At 45.1% G+C, this 27,183-nt stretch overlaps 1 protein-coding gene across 1 annotated transcript in view; it reads right to left on the reverse strand.

The window, feature by feature from the left end:
* LOC147683395 (unconventional myosin-VIIb-like) overlaps positions 1-27,183 on the reverse strand; it is a 1,214,266-nt gene that overhangs the window by 949,070 nt on the left and 238,013 nt on the right. The window contains exon 7 of the mRNA XM_086943813.1: positions 22,516-22,658. Coding sequence (XP_086799939.1) covers positions 22,516-22,658 — 143 coding nt within the window. The remainder of the gene's footprint in view (positions 1-22,515; positions 22,659-27,183) is intronic.

Below are 27,183 nucleotides of genomic sequence, written 5' to 3' on the forward strand. Positions count from 1 at the left end.
TAGACCCCAACGGCTCCATGTACACACTTCAAGTACATGTAATTTCCCTCCACGACCGAATCTGAAGACGCAAATACATTTGCGTCCAACGTTAACATGTCCTCTATCAGATCCACCATGAATGAATCGATAATTCCGTTCCTAAGTATGCCGTGCCACCGTCTTTATATGGTGCACTTTCACGTTTTCCTGGCTCTGCCGAGCTAGTGTTAGGAGAAGGGCCAACTTCCACGGGAGCGAAGAAGAATCCCTCCACCTCCAAGACACAGCAGCAGGAATGCGATAACAAAGTATACGACACTCCTGTCTACTGTCTCCTAAAAGTATGAGGGAATTTACCCAAGGAGTGTCCACCACTCTCCTCATACGAGGGGTAACAAATAGTAGAAAAGGCGTCTCCGGGGATGGTCCAGGCTAGGAAACAAAGAGTAGGTTTATGAATAGACACAATCCCTATGTTTACTGGAAACACAATAAAACATTGACAAGTGTGATCAATCATGGATCTTACCCCAAGTGTAGATCGGGCAAGCGTCAACGATGAGTCCAGGCAAAAGGGAGGGGTCTAAAATTAAGGACTCACGAAGGACTCAACACACCTCTGACGCAAATCAAATGGTAAGGGAAGGTGAGGTGAACCGGCCGGCTGACTAAAGGGGCCCAGTCCAGCGGAGCAGTAACACCAAGCACCAAACAACAAACAGAAAAGGAGCGAGGGGCACCGACCGGCTGCACAGGGGGCGAGTACAGCGGAGCAGCACCCACTCAGGAGATGAGACACCCGGCCCCTAGGAGGATAGGGCAGAGCGCTTACTCTCAAGAGGAAGCCCAATAAAGAAAGGAATAAACAACGGAGGTAACACTGGCTGTAAAACCAGGATATAGCAGAGAGTGAACCGATTACGCCCGCAAAATGCGTGAGGAATAGCAGGGCGTCGCGTTCACTGAAAAAAGGAGCGGCGAAGAATACCGCTATACCATACAGACTCACACGCACACTCACAGAGTAGAAATCAAGTGGCAGAGGGTCCGGAATCAGGAAACACAGCGTCAAGAAGACAGAACTCCAGCAAAGCCCTTAGACGCTAGCAAACAACTCGAACAGGAACCAGGAAGTGGGAAGGGGGCGTGGTCCCCGGAAAGTAAGCCAAGCAGAGATGGGAGGGCTCTGCTCCTCCTTATTCCACTTAGGGAGCGTCAGGAAAGTACGGGCTGTAACACTAAGGGGCCACAGAAAAGTGTAGGAACCAGAATGAAGCGCACAAGTCAATGTTAAATCCTAACAGTACCCCTCCTTAAAGATCTATTCACAGGACCTGGCTTCGCGGGATGCAATCTGTGGAACTGTCGGATCAACCGCACTGCATGTATGTTTTCTGCAGGTTCCCAGGACCTTTCTTCAGGGGGATATCCTACCCAATCAATGAAGTACTGGAGTTTACCTCGGATTCGTCTGGAATTCAAGATTTTGCTTACTTCATATTCTGTCTCTCCGTCTATCTGTACTGGAGGGGGAGGGATTTCAGGGACAAGGGAGGGTATGTATTTTTTGATCAAGGAACTGTGGAACACAGGATGGATTTTCATACATGGGGGTAGCTGGAGTTTCAGGGTGACAGGGGAAAGTATCTTCTCTACTATGTAGGGTCCTATGAAGCGTGGTTGGAACTTTTTCGACCCTTCCATTCTGAGGTTTTTTGTGGACAGCCACACCTTCTCTCCTATCACATATACTGGTTCTGTTCTTCGATGTTTATCTGCTTGTTTTTTCATAGCTTCTTTAGCCTTTTCTAGCTCTGTCTTGGCTGCTTCCCATGTGCTCTGTATGCGGGCATGTTGTTCCTCTAAAGCGGGTACTGTGTCATCAGGGGGTAGGACAATGGGGAGCATCCTAGGGTGTTGGGCTTGAACGAAGTAAAAGGGAGAGACCTTGGTGGCTGCATGACTAGAATTGTTATAAGCAAATTCAGCTAAAGGGAGGGCTTGAACCCATGTAGCTGGAATAGTGTTTAACAAACACCGCAAAAACTGCTCTAACGTTTGGTTAGTTCTTTCGGTTTGCCCATCTGTTTGGGGGTGATATGCGGTAGAAAGCCTGTGATCAATTCCCAACACCTCACACATTCCTCTCCAGAACTTAGAGACAAACTGGGGACCGCGGTCTGAAATGATAACTGTGGGCAGCCCATGTAATTTTACCACTGTGTCCAAAAAGACAGCCACTAGTTCTTTAGAGGAAGGTACTTTCTTGAGAGGAACGAAATGACTCATCTTGGACAACAGATCTACCACTACATAAATGGTGGTATAGCCCTGACATGGTGGTAAATCAGTCATAAAGTCCATACTAATAGTATGCCAGGGTGCAGGGGGTATGGCTATATGCTTTAACAGCCCTGTGGGTGCACAATGAGAAGCCTTTTGGCGGGCACATATCGCGCAAGCGTGTACATATTCCAAGACATCTTGAGACAATGAATCCCACCAAAACCATCGGCGACATAATTCAAGAGTCTTCCGCCCACCAGTATGGCCGGCCAAAGGGCTATTATGACACCATACAATGATTTTTTGTCTCAAGGGTGAAGCAGGCACAAACATCTTATTGTCATGGTAATAAATCCCTTCTTTGATTGTGTGGAGAGGGTTTTGTAACCATTCATCTGATGGGATTGCGATTAGTAGGCCTTTGAGGTCCTCCAAAAGTGTGTGATCTTTCTCTTCCACCCCAAGGATTTTGTTTTCTGGGATGATGGGAAGTGGTTGTTCTCGGGTGGGATGGTCATCCATTCCTAGGCGGGATAATGCGTCTGCTTTCCCCTGTTGTGTGCCGGGCCTGTAAGTGATCACAAAATCATATTCACTAAAAAACAATAACCACCTCATCTGTCTGGGTGTGAGTGCTCGGGCTGATTTGAAGAATTGCAGATTTTTATGGTCGGAATAAATGGTGACCACATGAGGAGACCCTAACAAATGATGTCGCCATTCTTGAAAGGACAATTTGATGGCCAACAGTTCACGCTCCCCTATGGTGTAGTTTCTTTCGGCAGGCAGCAAGGTCTTGGAAAAATATGCAATGGGATGCATTTGACCTGTATCGGCGTCTCGTTGGGATAGAATACCTCCTACAGCATATTGTGAGGCATCAGCCTCCACATAAAAAGGTTGAGAGTTGTCTGCGTGCCGGAGAATAGGAGCTGAAGTAAACTTCTCTTTTAAGGAACAGAATGCTTGTTCTGCTTCCAATGTCCAGACAAACGGTACCCCTTTTTTCAATAGTCTTGTGATGGGGGAAACCGTGTCAGAAAACCGATCAATAAAGCGCCGATAAAAATTGGCGAATCCTAGAAAGGATTGTATTTCTCGGACTGAAGTAGGACTTTTACATTGTGTCAATGCCTCAACTTTTTTGGGGTCCATTTGAAGGCCACCAGGTTTAATGGTAAAACCCAAGAAATCCACTTCTGAAGTATGAAAGGCGCTTTTGTCCAGTTTGGCATATAACTGATTCTCCTGTAACTTATGTAATACTTTTTGGACATGTTCCACATGTTCTGATTCGTTGTGGGAGAAGATAAGAATATCATCAATATATACTATAACGAAAACATCGATGTACTCTCTCAGAATGTCATTAATAAAATATTGGAATGCCGCCGGGGCATTGCATAACCCGAACGGCATTACACAATATTCATAGAGACCATATTTTGTGCGAAAGGCAGTTTTCCATTCGTCGCCCTGTTTTATCCTAATCAAATGGTAGGCACCCCTGAGATCAATTTTTGTGAATATTTTCGCCCCTTTTATCTGGTCTAGAAGGACAGGAATAAGAGGAAGAGGATACTTGTTTTTTATGGTTATCTTGTTTAGGGCTCTATAGTCCAAGCACGCCCTGAGCCCGCCTTCCTTCTTATCGATAAAAAACAAAGGGGATGAAACAGGTGACGAGGAAGGTCGGATGAATCCTTTTGCAAGCATTTCATCCAGATAATTTTTTAGATATTCGTTTTCTGAAGGAGTCAAGGCATAAATGCGACTGCAGGGTAGGTCAGCACCGGGTATCAGGTCGATTCTACAATCATAGCTCCTGTGTGGAGGCAATTTGGTGGCTTCCTGCTCACTAAATACATTGGAATATTCTGCATACTGGTCAGGCAAACATGCGTCCACCGATGCTTGTACTGCACAAAATAACGGCAAGTCTGGTTCTCGGGCTTCTTGGTAACAGTGTTGCCTACAGAACGAAGAACTCAACGTAACCGTTCTCTTTTCCCAATCTATCGCAGGGTTGTGGATCTGCAACCAAGGGACACCCAAGATGACACCAAAATTGGGGGCATCAATTAGGTCAAAAACAAGGTTCTCTGAGTGACCGTTATTGAACACGATAGTCAGTGGTGGAGTTTGATAACTAATCATTCCGGAGGATAACTCCGAACCATCCACTGCCCAAATGGATTCAGGCTGAGTTTTAGCTACAAAGGTAAGCCCCAATTGTTTGGCTAGTTGGATGTCAAAAAAATTTCCTGTAGCTCCGGAATCTAATAGAACTGACATGGTATATTGCCTTTTTCCCAAATACGTGAGAGTAATGGGTACAATGAAATGCTTAACCACCAGGACTGGTTTAGAGGAGATCTGTGGATGTTTTGAGCTTAAGGAATCGATCTCTCTGTTCCTCAAGCTTTCTAGTTTTCCGAACTAGAAAGACTGCTTACTGATTGCTTTGAGGTTTTAGGACGCACTGGACATTCTCTGGCGAAATGCCCTCCTTTGCCACAGTAAAGACAAAGGTTAAGTTTCCTTCTTTTCTCTTTTTCCTCCGAGGATAGAGGCCCACGTATTCCCCCTATTTGCATGGGTTCAGGGGCGTCTTTTGATATGGGTTTCTCAGTTCGGTGGAAAACCGTTTTGGGCATAACAGTGCGATGCCTTTCTCCTTTTCTCTCATGCAATCTATGGTCTAATTTCACGACCAAATCAATAAAGGAAGCACAGTCCTCTGGGGGATTTACTATCTGGGAGAGTAGGTCTTTTATTTCTTCACATAGCCCCCTGTAAAACAAAGAGGTTCTATTGTCTTCGGGCCAGTGGGTTTCGGCTACCAAGCGGTTGAATTGCGTTATATAAGAGAGCAAATCCTTCGAACCTTGTCGAAGGTTTAGTAACTCAGTGTCACTGGCTTGCATGTAGGCATGTTTAGCAAAAAGACTTCTCATTTTTTCTTTAAACTGATCAAGGTCATATAATATGGGATCGTTATTCTGTACAAGCGGCACAGCCCATTCTGCTGCATTCCCGACTAGATAGGATATGATGAACGCTACCTTAGCAGAATCGTCCGGAAAGGATGCAGCTTTGCACAAGAACTGGAGTTGGCATTGGTTCATGAAAACTTCGTATTTGGAACTATCCCCTGTGAACCTCTCGGGCATGGCTAAGGGCACAGGGTTAGGGGTGTTTACCGTGACTTGCACAGGGGAAGCCGTAGGATCAGTGCTGGCTCGTGGGTCTTGTTCTGTTGGGGACAGTGTAAATTTGGCAGGCTGGATATAACTTTTGCGGACTTTAGGGATGGTACCTGTTCTCAATTGATGGACTTCTGCAACTAGTCTCTGGTTTTCTGTACCTAATCTTCCTACTTCTGTCTGCAGGGCCACAAAAGCTGCCATTAAATCCTCCATGGTCAGGGTCTGGGGGGCAGGGCCCGACGCCTCCATAGATGTGTCGGGATTCATCCTCGCTCAGGGGAAGGATAATTCGTGGGCTTGGCTTTCTGTTAGGAGAAGGGCCAACTTCCACGGGAGCGAAGAAGAATCCCTCCACCTCCAAGACACAGCAGCAGGAATGCGATAACAAAGTATACGACACTCCTGTCTACTGTCTCCTAAAAGTATGAGGGAATTTACCCAAGGAGTGTCCACCACTCTCCTCATACGAGGGGTAACAAATAGTAGAAAAGGTGTCTCCGGGGATGGTCCAGGCTAGGAAACAAAGAGCAGGTTTATGAATAGACACAATCCCTACGTTTACTGGAAACACAATAAAACATTGACAAGTGTGATCAATCATGGATCTTACCCCAAGTGTAGATCGGGCAAGCGTCAACGATGAGTCCAGGCAAAAGGGAGGGGTCTAAAATTAAGGACTCACGAAGGACTCAACACACCTCTGACGCAAATCAAATGGTAAGGGAAGGTGAGGTGAACCGGCCGGCTGACTAAAGGGGCCCAGTCCAGCGGAGCAGTAACACCAAGCACCAAACAACAAACAGAAAAGGAGCGAGGGGCACCGACCGGCTGCACAGGGGGCGAGTACAGCGGAGCAGCACCCACTCAGGAGATGAGACACCCGGCCCCTAGGAGGATAGGGCGGAGCGCTTACTCTCAAGAGGAAGCCTAATAAAGAAAGGAATAAACAACGGAGGTAACACTGGCTGTAAAACCAGGATATAGCAGAGAGTGAACCGATTACGCCCGCAAAATGCGTGAGGAATAGCAGGGCGTCGCGTTCACTGAAAAAAGGAGCGGCGAAGAATACCGCTATACCATACAGACTCACACGCACACTCACAGAGTAGAAATCAAGTGGCAGAGGGTCCGGAATCAGGAAACACAGCGTCAAGAAGACAGAACTCCAGCAAAGCCCTTAGACGCTAGCAAACAACTCGAACAGGAACCAGGAAGTGGGAAGGGGGCGTGGTCACCGGAAAGGAAGCCAAGCAGAGATGGGAGGGCTCTGCTCCTCCTTATTCCACTTAGGGAGCATCAGGAAAGTACGGGCTGTAACACTAAGGGGCCACAGAAAAGTGTAGGAACCAGAATGAAGCGCACAAGTCAATGTTAAATCCTAACAGCTAGGCCCTGATTTCTGTCTTCAAGCCAATTCTGCCTCTGTCTCTGAAAGCTGCAGCATGGAGATGCATCCCTGACCTCTGCCTTACTTCCTGCCAACCGAGCGGTGCCCGGCTCGGCCTGGTCTGCCTGCCAAAAACAGCATTTTGCCTTCAAGTTATCAGCGTAGCCAGCTCAGCCCCTCGAAAACACATTCCTGTCTAGTGATTTAGGTAAACATATCCCCGGCTGCAGAGCAAAGAGCAAGTCTCCCTGTCTCCGTGCAAGTAATTTACAGTTCCCGTTACCATGGTAGGCCCCTGGCTCCGAGCATTTGCACCTAGACACGCACTAACATTCAGTATAGAGTAGCCTCTGCCCAAGAGACCTTTCCCTCTAGATTAAACATCCTCCAAATACTAGATATCAGATATGTTTAGGGACAGGTCGATCTGACATGCCAGACTTCTGTCTCTTCTACTAGTGTTAAAAGTCAGACTCTTAGCTTCCTCCCGTTGCACGTCAATCACACGTCATATTAGCTGCGCGCGCATCCAGGCCATAGGTTTCGGCTGACTCTGCAAGAATTCTCTAAGCATCCACCCACTTATGACACTTTTCTGTGACGTTTCTAGTTCACGCCTCTGTGCACACCCATATTCACGCCTTTTTACTACGCACATGTGTTCTTATCATATACATTTCACTTGTCACGCCTACTGTATTCAATACTATTGTGTCATTTTACTATATATGTCATGTACTGTGAATAAATCGTTGACATCTTTTCCTGCCATCATTGCATACCCGAACCCTTGTATTGATGGACTAGATCTCCATTGACTCGAGTCATTTAGTCATTCTTTATGATTAAAGCCCTTATGACTCAGACACCACGGACTCTGCCTCTCATTTGATTGAGCTATTCCTTTGTAATCTGTCTGAAATTATACGGAAAAATAGTATACGGTAAAATATTTACCACACCATTCCTCCAAAGCCTCGGCACCGGTCTCATCGGGGAAAGAGTAAAACTCGCTTAATTCCTTATCCACCTCAGTTGGTAAATTGACCTTTAAGGTTGTGGGTCTTACACCAAGTGTAGGGTCATATGTAGCACTGTTCACCGTAGCAGAGTCAATAACCACTGGGGGCAGCAAAACTGGGAAAGTGCTTGTGGCCCCGTCAGGGATAGTTTGTATTGGTATAATCGATATACCGGTAGATATAGAGTGGGTTGCATCCTGGCTATACTCCGCAGTCATGGTGGTTGTTTCATCTTGTACCCCCATTACATTTTCGCCTTCCCCAGAGAACGACATACAACACCTTTCCAAACCCTGCTCTTCATTAGTAAGCAATTCAACAGTTCCATCAGGATGAGTAAGCTGCTCAGCCTCAACTATAACAGAGGTACTTACAGTTTTAGCGGCTGAGGCGTGCTGGGAGCAAATGGGATCAATTGCAATACATACAGTTCCGGCCGCAGAGTTCGTGGGGGTGTTCAGTTGATACTCCAAGGGCTCAGACACCTCTACAGTACTCCCAATATTACTTGCATTTGGTGTACTATCATCGTTTGGCAAGCTATTTAGTGCTTCCTGGGGCATCGATTTTAATGAGTCCGTCTGTGATTTACTCTGCGCCCCTTGTTTTTTCAGGTGCAAATCCATCACTGAGCTCCCCGTAGTACTCAGCTTTCTTCTGGAGGCAAATACATCCTGCCTTGGGGAATGCTGTATGGGCGTTTGCTGCCTCCTAGTTTTAGACTTTCCCATGTTGAAAGAGGCGCTGGCTGACCCACCTTCGCCCAATGAAGCATCTAGTTGTTGCCGTTCTGCTTCTTTGCGAAGGACTCTGGCAGCCTTCGCTACCCTTGCTCGGGCCGCAGCCGAGGCTGCAGACGCAGTCTTCGGGGGCATAATTAGTGGCTCAAGTGGCTCCGCCGATAAAACCCGGACAACAAAAGTAATTTTATAGCACAGTGCCTCTGTAGTGGAATCAGGGGTTGCTGTGAAGCCGCTACACTGTAGCCGCGGCTGTAATGTTTGGCGGGAACACCAGGAACACTTTACCGGAGGGATTACAATCCTGCAGGAAGTAGCGCTGTGAAAGACTGTCGGCGGTTGCTCAGTGGTCGCAGGTGAGTGTGAGCTTTGAAATCCTCGTATTGACTCCAGAACCATTTTGCCTCGATGTATGCGGAAAAAACTGCAGTTTAGCTGCAAAAAGTAGATGCGTTTTTACTCCCCCGAGATCGTAGAAAAAAGCACTTCTCCTTCCCGATTCAGTCTGTGCGTTGGGAGCAAAACGAAGCCATGTCCTTCCTCTGGTCTTGGCGAAGCAGAGAGGAGCTCAGGCGTAGTGCTGCATTACGGTCTACGACCAGACCGCCATCTTAGCCCGCCTTCCCAGCATCTCGCGAAGATCCTCTCAAGCTGGTCCTCGGCTCTAGGTCTCTGTGACATGTGGCAGGTTTGGAACCCCCGTGGGGAACAGTACACCCACACGTCGGCAGCTAATCATACTCACTCCCGAATTGCCCTTCTCCTGATGCCGGCCACAGACTTCCAGCTGGTTTCTGGGGCCGCGATACTTCCCAGGGGGATCTGAGACCACTCTCCCATCTCCCTCCATCTCGGGTTCCCTCCGACGGGCCCACGAGCAGCTTGGAGGCTAAACGCCTGGTTCTTGCAGGACTCTGCGATAGTGGAGTCACTTGGTCAGGAGTTGCGTCACTTTTTTCCACCAATACGGGCTCGGTTCCCTCGCCGGGGATGCTGTGTGAGGCGAGTAAGGCTGTTATCGGGGGGTGGCCAGGGGACTGGTCCACGCGAAATTTTCGGAGCAGACGGCCCAACTTGTCCAGCTGGAATCCCGTGCGGCACAGCTGGAAGCAGCTCAACTCACTAGCGACCCGAGGGATTCCTCCCGACAACTAGCCATAGTACGCAAGGAGATCGGTCGGATCTCGTTGGAATCTGCTAAAATGCTTTGGCGTTCGTCGGTTGCCTGTATTTATGGGTGGGGTGACAAGAATGGCAAGCTCATCCACAACCTTGTGTCCTATCCCAAAGTCACCCGTAATATTCATGAGGTCGGCTCGACCACCGGGGCCCTCCAAGTGACGTCCTCAGCCATCGCACAAACCTTTGCTGCTTACTACGCGACCCTCTACACCGCTCGTCGGCCAGGCGCTTCTCTGGCTAACTTGCTGGACGAGACTGGTACCCGACTGCCGTGTCTCTCTCAAGAGACTGCAGAAGCTCTGGACCGCCCCTTCACCCTGGAGGAAATCCAGGACGCTGTCTCGCTCTTACAGCCCGGTAAAACTCCTGGTCCTGATGGGTACCCTCAAGAATACTATGCGCCCTTTCAGGATATTTTGGCCCCCCATCTGGTGGATCTTTTACGCCATTTGGCGGAGACAGGACATTCCCCCCGAGTCGGATGTCGCCACGATAGTGGTTATTCCGAAGACGCAGCCGCCCTCCCTGAACTGTGCGGACTACCCCCCGATCTCACTGATCAATACGGAGATCAAGATCTTCGCCACTGTATTGGCTCAGAGACTCCCCTCCTGCAAGACCTTGACCCCCCAACAAGTGCGAGTTCATGCCTGCCAGGGGCACTCGCCACTGCATTCATCGTTTCCACCTGGCTCTGGCCCACCGTGGTCGCCTAACCCCGTACTTGGCACTGCTTTTTATAGACTTTGAGAAGGCATTTGATACAGTGAATTGGGATTATCTGCAGGATGTGCTGGACTGGATGGGTTTTGGTCCCTCGTTCCGCCATCTTATCAGAGTTTTATACACTAATCCCAGAGCCCGAGTACTCATTAATGGGGAGCTTTCTGAGGCATTCCCAATCCGGAGGGGTACGCGTCAGGGGTGTCCGCTCTCGCCACTCTTATTTGCACTGGCGATGGAACCCCTGGCGGCCCTCATCCAACAGGACCCCCTTATTCGGGGTTGAGCTTGGGACTCGAGCCAGGTTGATAAAATAGCCCTATATGCGGAGGACGTTCTGCTTTATTTGGCAGACCCAGATAGCTCTGGCCCCAGGAGCCTGGCGGCCCTTTTCGCTTTTGAGCAGGTCCCTGGACTCCGCCTCAATCTGGCAAAGTCAACTTTGGTCCCCCTGCATCCCTCCATAGACTGCTATGACTGGCAGTCAGACATCCCCCTTAGGAGACACTCGGTCAAATACCTTGACATTTGGGTAGCTCTTCTGTCAGAACTCGAATGGGCTTTAAACGTTATGCCTTTGGTAGTCCGGATGAAGGTGAATCTCAAGAGGTGGCAGACCCTCCCCTTTAACCCCCTGGGCAGGAGTGCACTCTTCAAAATGATGGTCCTCCCCCGTTTTCTTTACATACTGCAAAACATTACGTCCACCTCCCGGGTAGTCGGTTCTGCGAGCTGGACGGTGTCTTCACCCGGTTTCTCTGGGGAGGGGGGGAGACCACATTTATCTCAGGCGCACTGTCGTATTCCCCCCTTTGATGGAGGTATGGGGGTAACCAATCTCCATCTCTACTACCTGGCCACGAAACTTATTGTCATCCACGATTGGTATGCGGGCAGCTGGTCCGACCCTGCATACCGCGTGGAACTCAGCAAGTCGGACTTCACGCAGATCCAGGCATTTCTATACAGTAGCCCAGTGCCACAGGCCCTGCCCTCGGTCACCAGGGCGGTGTCTCTGGCCTGGGGCATGGCCCTACGCCACGTGAGGAGGGACCGGAAACTCACTCGGCAGACGCCACTTTGGCACGGGTCCTGGATGCAGGAGGTCTCGTCCCTGCAGGGGTTCCGACGGTGGGACCTCATCGGAGTTTCAGTGCTCAGGGATGTCTGGGTGGGGGACCACATCCGCTCCTTTGCGGACCTGCAGCAGCACCATGCCCTTCCACACTCCCAACTCTATAAGTACTTACAACTCAGACATGCCTTTCATACACATGTCGCACCCCCTGTCTTGCGTCCAGAGTTCAGCCCACTGGAGGCTCAGGTGATGATGGGAAATCTAGGGAGGGGGGTGTGTCCCGTATTTACTGGTCCCTGGTGAACAATGGTCCCGCTTCCCTAGATCAGCTCAGGGCTCAATGGGAGGGTTGGCTGGGCCCCCTAGAAGAGGCGGACTGGAGGAATGCCCTTATGGCGCCCAAAACCCTGACCACATCCTCCAAGTTGCGCCTGGTTCAATTTATTACCTGCACGCAGCATATCTTAACCCGACACATCTATTCCAGGCCCGGCTGAAATCCTCTCCAGCATGTACACGATGTGCCTCCGCCTCAGCCGATTTTTATCACATGGTATGGTGCTGACAGGCTTTCGCGCCGTTTTGGGGGGTGGAGTGTGAACTCACGCAGGCCCTGGGATGGGAGGCTCCCCATGATCCGATGCATATGTTGTTGGGGGTGTTTGATGGCTTGGATGGCTCTAGGGCGGACAAGCGCCTGTTGGGGGCAGCAGTGGTAGTGGCCAAGAGAGACATAGCGGCGCACTGGTCCAAGGCTAAGGCGCCCACTATAAAAGGTTTGAAGCCCGGGAGTGCCCTGACTTATTCAGTAAAATGTGGGGTAAATGGTTCAATATGCTACCACCCTGATGATCTGCCTTTATTTTCTTTCATGTACAACTGTCCTTAATGTATGGACTGCAGTGCTACTCCCCGATGGACCGCCCTTTCCCCTGTCAACTGTATGCATTGTCATGCTTATCCAGATGATTATTGATCTGCAACCAATGAATTTATATGTTGTCATAAATTTAATAAAATTGATTATCAAAAAAAATCAATAAAGGTATGGAGGTGTGTACGCTGTTGTCCAGGTAGCTGCTCAGCAAATCTCACTAATGTAGACATTTCAAAGCCTAGCAGCAGCAGTAGCTGCCTTTTTTCTCTTCACAATATGTCCTATATTTCTCTGCAACGGGTGTGTTGAATTTGTGGTAACAAGTTACTATAAAAAAAGACAATCCAGTGGGGCATGAACTTTCTAAGCCATCACAGGTGGAGCCATAATTAACAAATAACTGCTAAGGCATCTTAATTTCCAAGGTTTTGTATATGTAATAATAGAGCACTCTTCACATCATACATGTTTTTGGGACCTCTTGCTGAAGCAGATAGGTTGTGAAAAGATTGGGCAGATGCTTTCATCATGTTAAGGTTTGCAAAGTTTCCATTGTCAGAGTTAATTGTCTCTCCTTCAAGCAATACACATTGGCTCCATTTCTAACTCTTGGAGCTGCCAGATATTGAATCATCTACACTGGATAAAATGTAGATTTGTTGAAAGTGATGTGAAGTCTGAGATTATGAAGGATGTTCCATGTCACATGAACGTCTTCAAGTACTTTCTGATTGCAACTGCTCTTTAGTAGCCATTTGCCTAAATGCGGACAAACTAAAAAATGTCTTATATAATTCCCCTAAAGCCTTCCTCTTGGCAAATGACCTTGCTACTAACTGAAGAACGTCTAACTTGCAACGGACATTGTTCACAGTGAGCATTAGAGATTTTATCTTATTCTGGACAATCTGCCAGTGGTCATCCTGAAAGGCTCATTCATATTTGTAAAGATTTCTTATCTGCGCACTCCCTTCTCTAACACAAGTTGTCAAATACGAGAAAATTTGTTTGGACAATGTTTGTATGCTACTTGGTTGAAAGGCAGCCAGCCCAAAATAACGATCAACCTCTGGTGGAAAAATCCACTAGTATACCAAGTGCACTCCAATATATATTAAAGTATAACCAATATAAGCAATTGAAAACCTTAGTATTCTAATTAATCACACGAAAAGAGATTTCTTCTTCAAGATCATATATTTTTATAGTTCTTTGCATATGAATGTTTTTTGTTTCAACATTTCAATCTTAAAATAAATAGTGCAAAATTTAGAAAAACAGTAACATTATATCACCAGAAAACAATGTTTCTATGATAATTACAATGCAAAACAATGATTTGATGCAATGAAAAACATAGTTGAGAAAAAGGCCCAATGCATTTCGGGGGGTTCCCTTCTTCAGGGGCAATCTCAACTACTCAATGGTGCATTGTAGTTTAACTGACGCTCCAACAATGAAAAGAATATCAAATGCGATTTATCCAGTTGGTGCTATTGTGAACTGTAACTGATGAGTAACTGAACTTAGTTAAAGTCATCTATGAAGTCTGGATTCGGTCGTGTAAAAACGCTGATTCCATTTTTGCTCAAACGTAGACCAACTATTGCGTGAAAAAAGCTCTTGGTACTCTACTGTCACTGTAATGCGAGTCCTCACTGGTATTAGGTCTAGGCGTCTTTCCTTCAATCTCTGACTATATACCTTTACGACCCTTTCTTTTCCAAACTCGTGGTGGAGTTTGAGCAAAAATGGAATCAGCGTTTTTACACGACCGAATCCAGACTTCATAGATGACTTTAACTAAGTTCAGTTACTCATCAGTTACAGTTCACAATAGCACCAACTGGATAAATCGCATTTGATATTCTTTTCATTGTTGGAGCGTCAGTTAAACTACAATGCACCATTGAGTAGTTGAGATTTCCCCTGAAGAAGGGAACCCCCCGAAATGCATTGGGCCGTTTTCTCAACTATGTTTTTCATTGCATCAAATAATTGTTTTGCATTGTAATTATCATAGAAACATTGTTTTCTGGTGATATAATGTTACTGTTTTTCTAAATGTTGCACTATTTATTTTAAGATTGAAATGTTGAAACAAAAAACATTCATATGCAAAGAACTATAAAAATATATGATCTTGAAGAAGAAATCTCTTTTCGTGTGATTAATTAGAATACTAAGGTTTTCAATTGCTTATATTGGTTATACTTTAATATATATTGGAGTGCACTTGGTATACTAGTGGATTTTTCCACCAGAGGTTGATCGTCATTCATATTTGTGCCACTCTGGGGCTAGGGCTCTGTTTATTTTGTAACAGACAAACCTTCAGTGAGAAGAAACTTCACAATATTCAATACACATTTGACTTATGTGAATTTTAACACTCAATCCATATGAGGGGAATTCTCCCCCTATGAAGTAAATAACTGTGAGGGTGAAGTGAAGTGAGGAAGGCATAGCTTGGTTTCAGTCTAGACTTTCCGACAGACCCTGATGGCTGTTTTCTTCGTAATTCTTGGTTGATCTCTGTTGATGGTAGTAGGATTATGTTACATAGCTAAAGACATCTGCAGCCGCAATAACTTGTTTTGCCACTAGAATTCCTTCCTTTAACACCTCCTCAAAATCTTATGACTTATCCTTGACACTTATCCTTTCAGAGAAGAGTATTATTTGAATTCCTTACTAGAGGGATTTGTCTGGCATCAAATATCCAGAAGCTTGTGCTGTTTTATGATGAGAGATAGTCTGTGATGCTGCCATCAGTGTTTTAGCTGTGGCAGTGGATGTATTTAATGTGGGTGAAGGAAAGCATTGTAGTTCCCGCCCAAGTTCAGTGGGAACTGAACAGTCCTCATGCAGGTAAAAGATAATCCCCTTCAAGAAGCCAAGTCTGACCATGTTTTGGTCAGAGGTGTTGCTAAACGGTCAGCTAAGAGGTTTTGCACTAAAAGGCATCGCCCACCATTATCCATAATTAATCAGGTATTTTGGTACAGCTGCCCCTTCTGAATTACTAGGCCGCCTCGTGAGTATGTATTACATGACAAAAATTATTGATGTGTTGCCGACCCCTTGACGAAGGTTCCATCTGATCCGAGAAATAGATGTGTCTCCTGGAGAAACGCCATAGAGATTTTGTTGAAATATGCAACAATGCATCTGGCCTCAAAGCTGTAATGTTCCAAGATGTTACACGTATTAAGGAGGACTGTCATATTTCATTTGTATTGGTCATCAAGCCATGTTCACCTCTATATTTACCCTGAAATATGAAATAGGAACACTGCAGTGCAGCATACACGCTATCTGTATGCTTGTCTCACAATCAACAGCTACAAACAACTTCGACCACAAAATTATCCAGGTGAGCGCTTTCCTGTATTCTATGATTTAAAGTTAATGCTTTTGAGATTCAGGCTTTCTCCCGACTCTGGATTTTATATTGCAATGGGAGCCAAAACTGAGCTCATATGAATGCAGGTTATACAACTACAAAAATGAGTCCCTGCTACACATAGTTTGTACCTGTCCAGTGCAACTTAACGAAACGAAGATTATGGCTCCTCCTCTTGCATAATATCCATACTTGAACCCACTATGGCTTGCAGCACCTAATATAAGTGTCCAGAACAGTAAATAGATAAATGTCCATCCAGTAGTTGTCCGTTTTCAAATTGTCTTTATTCTTCTTTATATTATGAAAACGACCAGGCAGCCAACGCTTTTCATTCTTGTAAAAAGGACTTCGTCAGGGCAATTCTTCTAGCGGTGATAATATGCTATTAATCAAACGCGTGCTCACATATGACTCCATTGAAGATTCTCCTATCCCTCCTTTATTGTTTCAAGTCACATCAAGCATCCTTTTCGGCTATTATGCCTAATTATTCCAATAGCTCTAGTATCCATTCTGTCTTGGAACTCCTTCCTAGTAAATGGCTACTGTGCCCGTGGCAATGTTTGTCCAAACCGCAACAATATGTCTTCTCAGGTGCTCAAAAGGAGTCGGTAAGGACGCTTGAGGTGGCTTGAAACAAACAAGGAGGGATAGGAGAATCCTCAACCGAGACATCTGTGAACGTGCGTTCGATTAATAGCATATTATCACCGCTCACAGTGACATAGTTTGTCTTTAAGATAAAGAGGGGACTTGCCAAATATGGCTTTATGGGCAAGACAAACAACAGATCTAATAGAAAATACGCTTCCTGACAGGAAACCAGTGAAGAGAACGGAGCATGGGCGAAGAAGGAGAGACTGCAGAGAGATCACAGACCATCTGGGCAGCCGTATTTTGCACCACCTGCTATTAAGTCAGGAGAGTTTCGTTGTCTGCCATCAACAGAGCATTACTGTAGTCTAAATGGCTGATGATCAAAGCCTGGATCAAGTTGTTTTGGCTGAAGAAGGTAGCAAGGGGAAGACTTTCTTCAGGAGCCACAAGGAAGCAAAACAGGACACTCTTATGGTGTTTACATAACTTTTTACAGATAATGCATGATCCAGTTTGATACCAAGATTTATTGCTGATTTACTTGGACAGGGGACCGGTCCCAATTAGGAAGGCCACCAGTCTGGCTACAAAAGATGTTGAGCTTTGCCAAATAGCAGAACCTCTGTCTTCTCACTGTTCAGCTGAAGGAAGCTTTTGGACATCCAGGTTGCAACATTCCTCATGCAGGCTTGTAAACTACACCTGGTATTGTCAATGTCCCATCCCAAAGAAATTATTAGCTGAGTATCATCAGCGTAAGAAATTACTTCAAAACCTAATGCTTTGGCAATCTGGGCCAGGGGGACAAAATAGAAATTGAATAACGTCAGACTCAGATGAGCCGTGCAGCATTTCTTTAGTGATGAAACTGTCCGGCATATGAAGGGGGACCCAGAGTCATAATTGGAGACCAATCTTCTAAGAAATCGGCAAGCCATTACAGGGCTGCACCTCTGACACCAATCTCATGCAGTCTGATAATCAGTATTGTGTGAGAAACGGTGTCGAAAGCCGCGGAGAGATCCAGCAGCACAAGCATAGCAGGCGTACCTGCATTCAGAGAAAGAAGGATGGAATCTGTAACAGCAACCAATGCAGTTTCATTACTGTCTGCCCCTCTAAAACTGATTAGGAGGGGTCTAGGATTGCATGCTGCTCGAGGGATAACATAAGCTGCCTGTTTACATAGTTTTCAAGCAATTTCCATAGTAACAGGAGTAGGGAAATGATCGAAATAGAGTAGAGTGGACTGACGTAGAGTAGTGTGGCTTACAGTGAAATAGCATAGAGTGGAGAGGTGCAGATTAGTGTACAGTTGAGTGGCATAAAGTGTAATAGAGTAAAATAAGGAGGTAAAGAGTGGAGTGGCGAAGAGTGGAATAGCGTACAGTGAAGGGGCGTACAGGGGCGTTGAGTCAAGTGGCGTAGAGTGGATTAGTGTAAAGTGAAGTGAGGTAGAATGGCATACAGTCGAGTGGTGTAGTATCGAATAGCGTAGACTACAGTGGCGTACAGTGGAGTGGAGAGAAGCAGGGAGGAGTAAAGTGGAGTGACATACAGTAGAATAGCATAGAAAGGAGTGGAATACTTTCAAGAGATGAAGAGTGAAACAGCATAGATTGGAGTAGTGTAGAGAGGACTAGTATACAGTTGAGTAGTGTATAGTGGTGTGGTGTAGAGCGGAGTGGCGTACATTGGAGTGGCATACAGTGGGATGCCGTACAGTGGTGCGGCATCAGTGGCAGGGAGTCGAGTGCCGTAGAGTGGTACAGCCTAGAGTGGATTAGGTAGTGTGGAGTGGCATAGAGTTGACTGGCAAACAGAAGAGTGGCATAAACTGGAGTGGTGTGCAGTACAATAACGTAGGGTGGAGAGGTGTAGAATGGAGTGGCGTAGAGTGGAGTGGAAAGATGCAAATTAGAAGTCAGAAACGAGCAGCAAGAGGCAGAATAAATGTCAGAAATTAGCAGAAAGAGGCAGAATAAGGTCAGCAACAAGAAGAAAAAGGCAAACCAGCAGAAAGAGGCAGAATTAGGGTCAGAAATGAGCCGAAATAGGTAAATAGAGATACCAAGAGGAGGAATAAAGGTCAGCAACAAGCAGAAAGAAGGAAGATAAAGGTAAAAAGGAGCAGAAAGAGGCAGAATAAAGGTCAGACACGAGCAGAAAGAGGCAGAATTAAGATCAGCAACGAGCAGAAAGAGGCAAAATAAAAGTGAGAAACGAGCAGAAAAAAGGCAGAATAGAGGTCCGAAAGGAGAAGAAAGAGGCAAAACAGGGGCCAGAAATGAGCAGCAAGAGGCAGAATAAAGGTCGGAAACGAGCAGTAAGCGGCATTGGTAAAGGTCAAAATCGAGCAAACAGAGACAAGAAAAAGGTGAGAAATGAGCAGAAAGAGGCAGAATAAACGTCATCAACCAGCAGAAAGAGGCACTAAAAAGGTGAGAAATGAGCAGAAGGAGGCAGAATAAAGGTCAGAAACAAGCAGAAAGAGGCAGAATAATGGCAAATCAACTAACAGAAAGAGGCAGAATAAAGGTAAAAAATGAGCAGAAAGAGGCAAAACAGAGGTCAGCAGCAAGGAGAAAAAGACAAAATAGAGGTGAGAAATAAGCAGAAAGAAGCAGTATAAAGGTCAGAAGGGAGCAGGAAGAGGCAGAATCAAGGTCACAAGGGATCAGAAAGAGGCAAAATAAATGTCAGAAACAAGTAGAAAGAGGAAAAAAGAAAGATCAGCAATGAGCAGAAAGAAACAAAATAAGGTGAAAAACGAACAGAGAGAGGCAAAATAAAGGTCAGAAGGTAGTTGAAAGAGGCAAAATAACGGGTAGAATGAGCAGAGAAAGACAAAATTGTGGTGAGTAAAGAGCAGCAAGAGGCAGAATTAAGGTCAGGAGCAAGCAGAAAGAGCCAAAATAATGGGCAGAACGAGCAGAAAGAGGCAACATAGAGGGCATTAGTGAGCAGAAAAGAGGCAGAAAAATGAGGAGAAAATGAGCAGAGGAGGCACAAAACCGAAGGCAGTAGAGTAGTGGACTGCAGGCAAGCTGGACAGGAGGACCATCACAGGGGAAGCTGGCACAAGGACCTGCTACTGTGTGCCACCCTACTTTTTTTTACTGCGCACCAACTGACAGACCCACTCATACACTCACGCACCCACTCACAGACCCGCTCAGATTCGCCCACTGACAGACACACTCAGACACTCATTCACCTCCTCACACGCCCATTAAGAGACTCACACACACTCTCAAACCCACTCAGAGACTCACACACCCACTCACAGACTCATGCACCCACTCACAGACCCACACAGGGACTCAAACACCCACTCAGGAACTCACGCACCCACTCACAGATCCAGTCAGACACTCACAGACCCACTCAGAGACCCACTCCGAGACTCTTGCACAATCTCACACTCACTTAGACACTCATCTACCCACTCACAGACTTACTCAGTCATGCTCCCATTCACACACCCACTCAGAGACTCATGAAACCCTTCACAGATCACTCAGAGACTCATGCACCCACTCCCATACCCACTCAGACACTTACGGACCCCCTCACAGACACACTCTGATATTCACAAAACCACTCGCAGATCCACTCACACACTCATGCACCTACTCACTTACCCATTCAGAGACTCACACACCAACCCACCTACCTATCCACCCTCTCTCAAAGGTTACAGTTGGGAAATAAAATTTTCAAAAACGTCATTATTCCCTGAAAAAAAGCAAAGGCTACAGGGACATTATACTTAGGAAATAGAATTTAAAAAATCATAGAAATTCCCTGAAAAAACAAAGGTTAAGGGACATTGTACTTAGTCTCACATTTCACTCGTACAAACCTGCTGAAATTCAGCAGTAATACTTACCTCAGCTAACATAACTTACGACCCCACAATGCACTGCTTATGACATCACATATTACATCACTCATGACATGGTCAGTGTTATCACTCATGGCATCACGATGACATAGCTGATGACATCATCCACCAACCCACTCACACTCCTATACAACCTCTCATAAACCCACTCACACACCTATTCACACCTATTCACATACTATTCACAGATCCATACAACTACTGGCACACATACTCACTCACTCATACAGCCACTTACAAAACAGCTCACTCACACATACAGCCACTCACAGACCCATACAGCTACTCACACACCCACAAAACCACTCCCAGACCCACACACACTTACTCACACACCCATACAACCACTCACATACCCATTGACAAGCCCACACAGCCTGTCTCACGTAGCCACTAACTCTCCCATGCAGTCACTCACACAGCCACTCACCATATAAGGTTGTACGACATCACAACGCGGGCTTTTACCCCGCGTGCCATTACAAAGCGCTGGATAGTGGAATAGTTTAATTTTCTATTCCAACTCCAGCCCAAGTTACAGTAGGAAAGGTGTTGGAATAGAAAATTTAACTATTCCTTTTCCAACAGCACCCTCCAGCGCAAGTCGTTGAAACGACTTGAGTTGTAAAAGCAGCGTCCTAATGGCAGCGCGTGGTAATGCCTGCGTTGTGATGGCTGTTCACCCCATATAACTACTACAGAACTACTCCCTCACACATACAGCCAGTCACACATCCATTCACTCATTCACAAAACCACTTACATACCCATTCACACATCAATACAATCACTCATGTGCCCACTCAATCATCTATACAGCCACTCAAACAAATACTTACTGATTATACCAACCACTCACACACCCACTCCCTTGCTTGTACCCCAATCCCATATCCACGTACATACCCAGTCACTCACCCATAGAGCCACTCACTCACCTACTCAGATGCTCAGTCACCCATACATCCACTCACGCACACACACTCATCCACCCATAGAGCCAATCACAAAACCACCACTTTCACCAATACAGCCAGTCACCCATCCATACAGTCACTCACACAATCTCTCATTCATCCATATAACTACTCACACAACCACTTAATCACCCAAATAGCCACTCAGATACTCACTCCTACACTGATAGACTGTCATAGTGCCACTCAGATGACATATATTAAAAACAGTATCACTAATTAGAAGTACAAAAAGAATAGTAATTTAACTAAGCATAAGCTTAGTATATATCTTTAACTCTCAGAAACGTTTATGCAACACTTACACTCACTAGATGATGTCATCAGTGATGTCATTTGAGATGTCATCAATGAAGTCATCAGTGATGTCACTGACCATGGCATGAGTGATGTAATATGTGAGGTTATAAGCAGTGCATTGCGGGGGCATGAGTTACCTATTCCTGCTGAATTGCTTTGTACGAGTGAAATCTGAGTCTAACTATAACGTCCCTGTAACCTTTGTTTTTTTCAGTGACTATATATACATACATCACCTTCCTGTTAATGATTTGCAATTTTCAGTACAGTCTATGGTTGCCAGAAATAAATATTGTTCATTGTCGCTCAAGAGAGAGGATGCCTCTGCAGCAGCTCACTTGGGGTGTTCCACAGTCACTACCAGGGTCTTCAGGAATTTTATGGCTGCCTGCGGGTCTGCCAAGACATGAGTCTGTCTTGCCTTCATGGATAAACTTGATTTTGGCTGGGTATAGCATTGTATAGCTCAAATAGACAATAAATTGTTTTATCACAATAACCACATACTTTTATGGTGTCTGTGCACTCCTAGATGTTGTCTTCTTAAAATTTAATGTAGAAAGGAAAAACAAAGTGCCTGTAGATGGGCATGTATACCAAAAACGATATAGTCTCTTTGCACAATGAAATGGTATCCCACACTTATGAGGAGTTATTTAATGTTTATGACTATCAATGATGATCCCACGATGGAGAACAGGCCTTTTACCCCTAAAGCTCTCAGATCAACCAAAAAACTGTTCCTACCTCTGCAAACAGTCTAAGTGCTTTTCTATCCATCATGAATTTTTCCCAAGTAGGGGCACTACAAGTCATACTCTGAGTACACTGTAGCTTACCTGTCGACAAACACGGGACTTCTCCAAGAGAAACTGCTCAATTCGAGCTCCCTCAATCACTTGGTTGCTGTTGAAGTGGATTTCTATGTACTTCCCAAAACGGCTGGAGTTGTCATTGCGGATGGTCTTGGCATTGCCAAAGGCTGGAATGCAAGAAGTAAAAAGATTAACAAATATATAGATAATGAAATGGGCCAACAGGCTTGAAATAAATGTAAAGCTCTGCCTGGGACTCTAGGACTGTGTATTGATCTATGGAAATGCAGGTCTTGAGTTACCATCTCTCAAAAGGTATGTGGTGCAAAGTGTGCAACTCTGGTGCAGTGCATGGGCATCATTTGGTTGTGTAAGAATGAACTGAAAAGTGTACTAATATCTATGACACTCTATAGATCCAGGGCCTGCTGCAGTTCTAATGGTATGTATTCAGACACTTGCAGAGTTTCAGTAACTAATCATGTGTGTGCTGATCACCATGAAACTACATGGATTTATATGTACAGAGGTCTCAAGGATGTGCTTTTAGATTTTTGGTTTATGGGGTCCGTGTGTTCTTCATTGACCTCTCTCGATGGCAGCGAATTACTACAAGTGAAAAAGAAAATAAGGGCATCATCGAGAAGGACCTCTCAGCTTCATAAATATCATGGGTCCTATGAGTGAAAGGGACAAAGGTAATTGGGTTTCTGTTTTTAATGTGGCCTCAAGTGATATTCACCAAGTTCCTGCCCTACACACCCATATAAAATACAGATGCTTTTGAAAAACAGGCATTGGCAAAGCCAATAGATCTCGGCAATTCGAAAGCTATTGGCAATGTCAATGTCGATGTCTTTTAGCCATTTGTTATGGAGTGGAATGAATGTATGTGGTGTGGACTGTAACTATGTGGGTTGGATTGGAATTGCCTGTTGTGGAATTGTGTGGCATGGAATTGTGTGGAGATGAGTGGAGCTATGTGTAGTGGAACTGTGTGGCGTGGTGTGCAGTTGAATTATGTGGTATCGAGTGTACTGGAATTATGTGGAGAGGGATTGTGTGTCATGGAGTATAATTATGTGGAGTGGCATTGTCTGCTGTAGAGCGGCATGTAGTGGAGAGGAATAATGTAGTGTGGTGTTGGATTTTGCGGCAAGATGTGGAATTCTTTGTTGTGGAGTGAATATATATGGTGTTTGTGGAGTGGACTTATGTTGGTTGGTGTAGAATTATGTGGTGTGGAATGGAATTGTGTGGATTTGAATTGAGTGGCATTGAACTGTGTGGCATTGAGTGAAATTATGTTGAGTGAAATTATGTGGTATGATGTGAAGTGTATTAATGTGGATTGTTATATGGCATAGGAGAGATTTATGTGTGGTGTATTTATGTGTTATTAAGCAGAGTGTAATTAGGTGGTGTTGAGTAGTATTATGTGGAGTGTAAATATGTTGCATGGTACAAACCTCTACCCGCCTATCTGTACTTTAGAGTTTCCAATCTGGACCCATTTCAAGTTGGTTCATATTTCTGACGGTGTCTAGCTTTTTCCAGAATGTCTTCAAAGGAGTGTAACTGCTGCATGTTTATTCTTGGTCTTGCGTATGTGCACTGGTTGGCTACCTTCATGTCAGTCTTCATGCTTACATCTTGCTGTTCTCTCTTATAGAAGGGACTACAGCTGTTACCTGTTAGTATGCTTCGTTACTCCAGGTCCTACTTTTCCTGATCATTCACGGAAGTGGCTTTAAGTAATGCAGCAGGTGTAGTGGCACCAGGATCTAAGTTCTGAGAGGCTCATTGGACACTAGTGATAGTTGTTATGTATACTAGCAAAACAGGAGATTCTTGAATTTTTGCCAGTGGAACCCTTGCTACGCTACAGATGTCAGTCGTGACTCACCGATCCCCTCCTCCGCCCCAGCTACTTTCAGGGATTTGACCGACTGAGGTACTGCCTGGCTTGTTTAATCGTTCATCATAAGAAGTCTAAAAGGCTTCCTGCCCTGCAGGTGTTAATAAAAGGTCTGAACCCTTACTTGCAGAGAAAAGGTGAATAAAGGATTGAAATTCATATCCTGGCTAGGTGAGAATTGGAGTGGTAAATCATTAAATTGGCATCTCATTATTACATTAGGCTTCTGGTATCATAAGAAAATCTGAGGTCACTCCAACAAACTAGACATCAGGCTGTAAAATCACCCCAGCAACCAAGAATGTAATTGGATTGCAGCATCTCTTTGTGAACCAGATATCAGAGCTGCTGGCAAAGCTCAAGGACCAGGGTTAAAACTGTAACACCATTGAGGTACTCATACTGCAGACTATATGGCTGCGACATCACAGGGAATAACAGATGTTATTTTGGGGGAAAAGGTGTACTTCACAAAAACAAAAGACAATTAGTAAAACGTATTAAAAAAAACTGAAAAGAGAAAGCCACAAAACGAACAATCTTTAAATAATTTTAAAAAACGTGTATTCTTGGAAGGGTAATCTGGCATAATTTGGAGCACTTTAGTACACATTTCAAAGCACTGTACTAACAGAGGTCACAATTCAGTAATACTACATCAAGGGGTTCTGAAGGATGTGCAGTAAAGTCTGCTTTGACCAAAAGGTCACATCACGACTGCATGTATAAGCACTCGGCAACATGTGTATTAACCCGCTGAACCATCACTCCAATGTGTCAAACAGATCTAATTACCGGCTGACTCTGAGGGCCAGATCAGCAATAGCATGAGGTTGATTTAAACCATAGGGGCTGAACTAACTGGGGTGCTAGGATGAAAGACCGATAAAACCAGGAGTGGATCCTACAACTGAGTGGCTTTTCATGCCCAGACACTGTATCTTTAAAACAAACTTTTGTTAACGAGTTCTGCAGACAAAACACAGACAAACTGACTGCTCTGCAAGCAAATCCTTTCCACTGTGTTGAACATCTTGGTCACATGAGCAGCCAGTGGATGTAGGTGTGACCTGATAAAAAGGGACACACCTCCTCTGCCCCCCAACAAAGGGAGGGCGAAACTCCAGCCTGTCAATTATCAAAGAAAGGGGAATTCGCGCCCTGGACACCATGATAAACCGGGTACTCTGGTGAGATGGATGACGCCACATGTAATGATATGTAACGAGGAAATGCTACTTGATAACATTGTCAGTTTCTCCCATTGATGCTAACGACCCAGTTATGTGGCGATTGAAATCTTCAGAATAATTGCTGTTTATGTTTACACCTGTAATGCACATGCTAACCTGATTTATGCTTCCTCATTAAGATATGCCCAAAATGATGTAACTGTATATTGAGCGATCAATAAAACATATTTAAAAAAAAAAATCAAAGAAAGGGGCAGGGTTTGGAAGTTTTCAATTTTTGTTTCAAGTGTAGGAAGGGGCTAAGTTGCTATTATAAGCTAAAAAATAGAGGGGTCTGAGGTAAGGTAAAAAGGATGGAGATTTAGGTTAAATGAACTAGGAACCACGCTCATTGTGTAGAGATGCAAGGGTGAAGGGTCCCTATTATGCAGGGTTAGTGCACGTTCACTCACACTCAAAGATTTCCCGAGGATCACATCATCTGCTCCTGATCACTACCGGACCCATGGGGTGGGCGGCTGTGAGGATGAGGAGCTGGCTTTCAGCTTATCTTCAGGGAGGAGAACAGGGAGACGTTCCCCCAGCAGACAGGTACTATAAGAACAAGAGTTACATCCCTGTTTACTGCAGCGCATGGAATGACTGAAAACACAATTGTTTGTGTGAAGTGCTCCAAATTAAAGAAAATAGTAGTTCCAAAACCAATTGCTAAATGGAGAACAGTGAATTGATAGTAGTAATTTGTCAATGTTCTTGGGAAGATCTGAAGACAGAAAGAGGCACAACGCCAGCAGGCCATGGACAAATAGGGAGAATGAATATGAGAGCAACGATGGAGCCATCAAATGGGAAGCCTATGGGCAGGCTGAAGCCCACAAAGCATATACAACATGTCTTGAAGAGACAGCGCCAGCAATGTCTAGCCAAGACCTAGCGAATGGACTTGGATGTGTAGGAAAGAGACACATATACCCTGCGCATAAATGCCCCAACTCATAGATGTTTATTTTATTGGGAATCATTTTGTTTGTAATTATGTGATTTCAGTTTTGTTTGACTGTGGCGACTAATGTCTATATAAATATTTTCTGGGCTTGGGGAAATAAAATTCCTGTCACTAAGATATACACTCCTATATCTGTTGAAGATGTGAATGGAAGATTTGTAAGATTAGGATCAGAAACAAAGCAGCATAGCTGCCCAATCTGAGCTCATACATTTTGACTTGATTTCATGTCTCCAATACCCGGTGGGAAATAACTTGATTAAATAAACACAAGCCATTCATAAAATGGTCAGCTAGAACTTTATTTTTAGGTTCTGAATATTGCAAATGAGCAGTGTCATCATCAACAATCCCACAAGACATATGTTCCATAGAAGTCAAAACCATCTGACATAAAGGCTAGATTATAGCCACAACCTCAATAATTCCAGAAAAATTCCACAAATTTGCAGATATTTGTTCTGATCCAAAGGAAAGAGAATCACAACCATTGGACTTCACCACTGAATTGACTACTTCCTTCTGAAGCATTACTTAAGGAAAACAAAACTGTAAGGAGTACCTTTAGATCAAAT

This window comes from Lissotriton vulgaris, chromosome 11, assembly GCF_964263255.1.
Source record: "Lissotriton vulgaris chromosome 11, aLisVul1.2, whole genome shotgun sequence".
NCBI classification, from domain to species: domain Eukaryota; kingdom Metazoa; phylum Chordata; class Amphibia; order Caudata; family Salamandridae; genus Lissotriton; species Lissotriton vulgaris.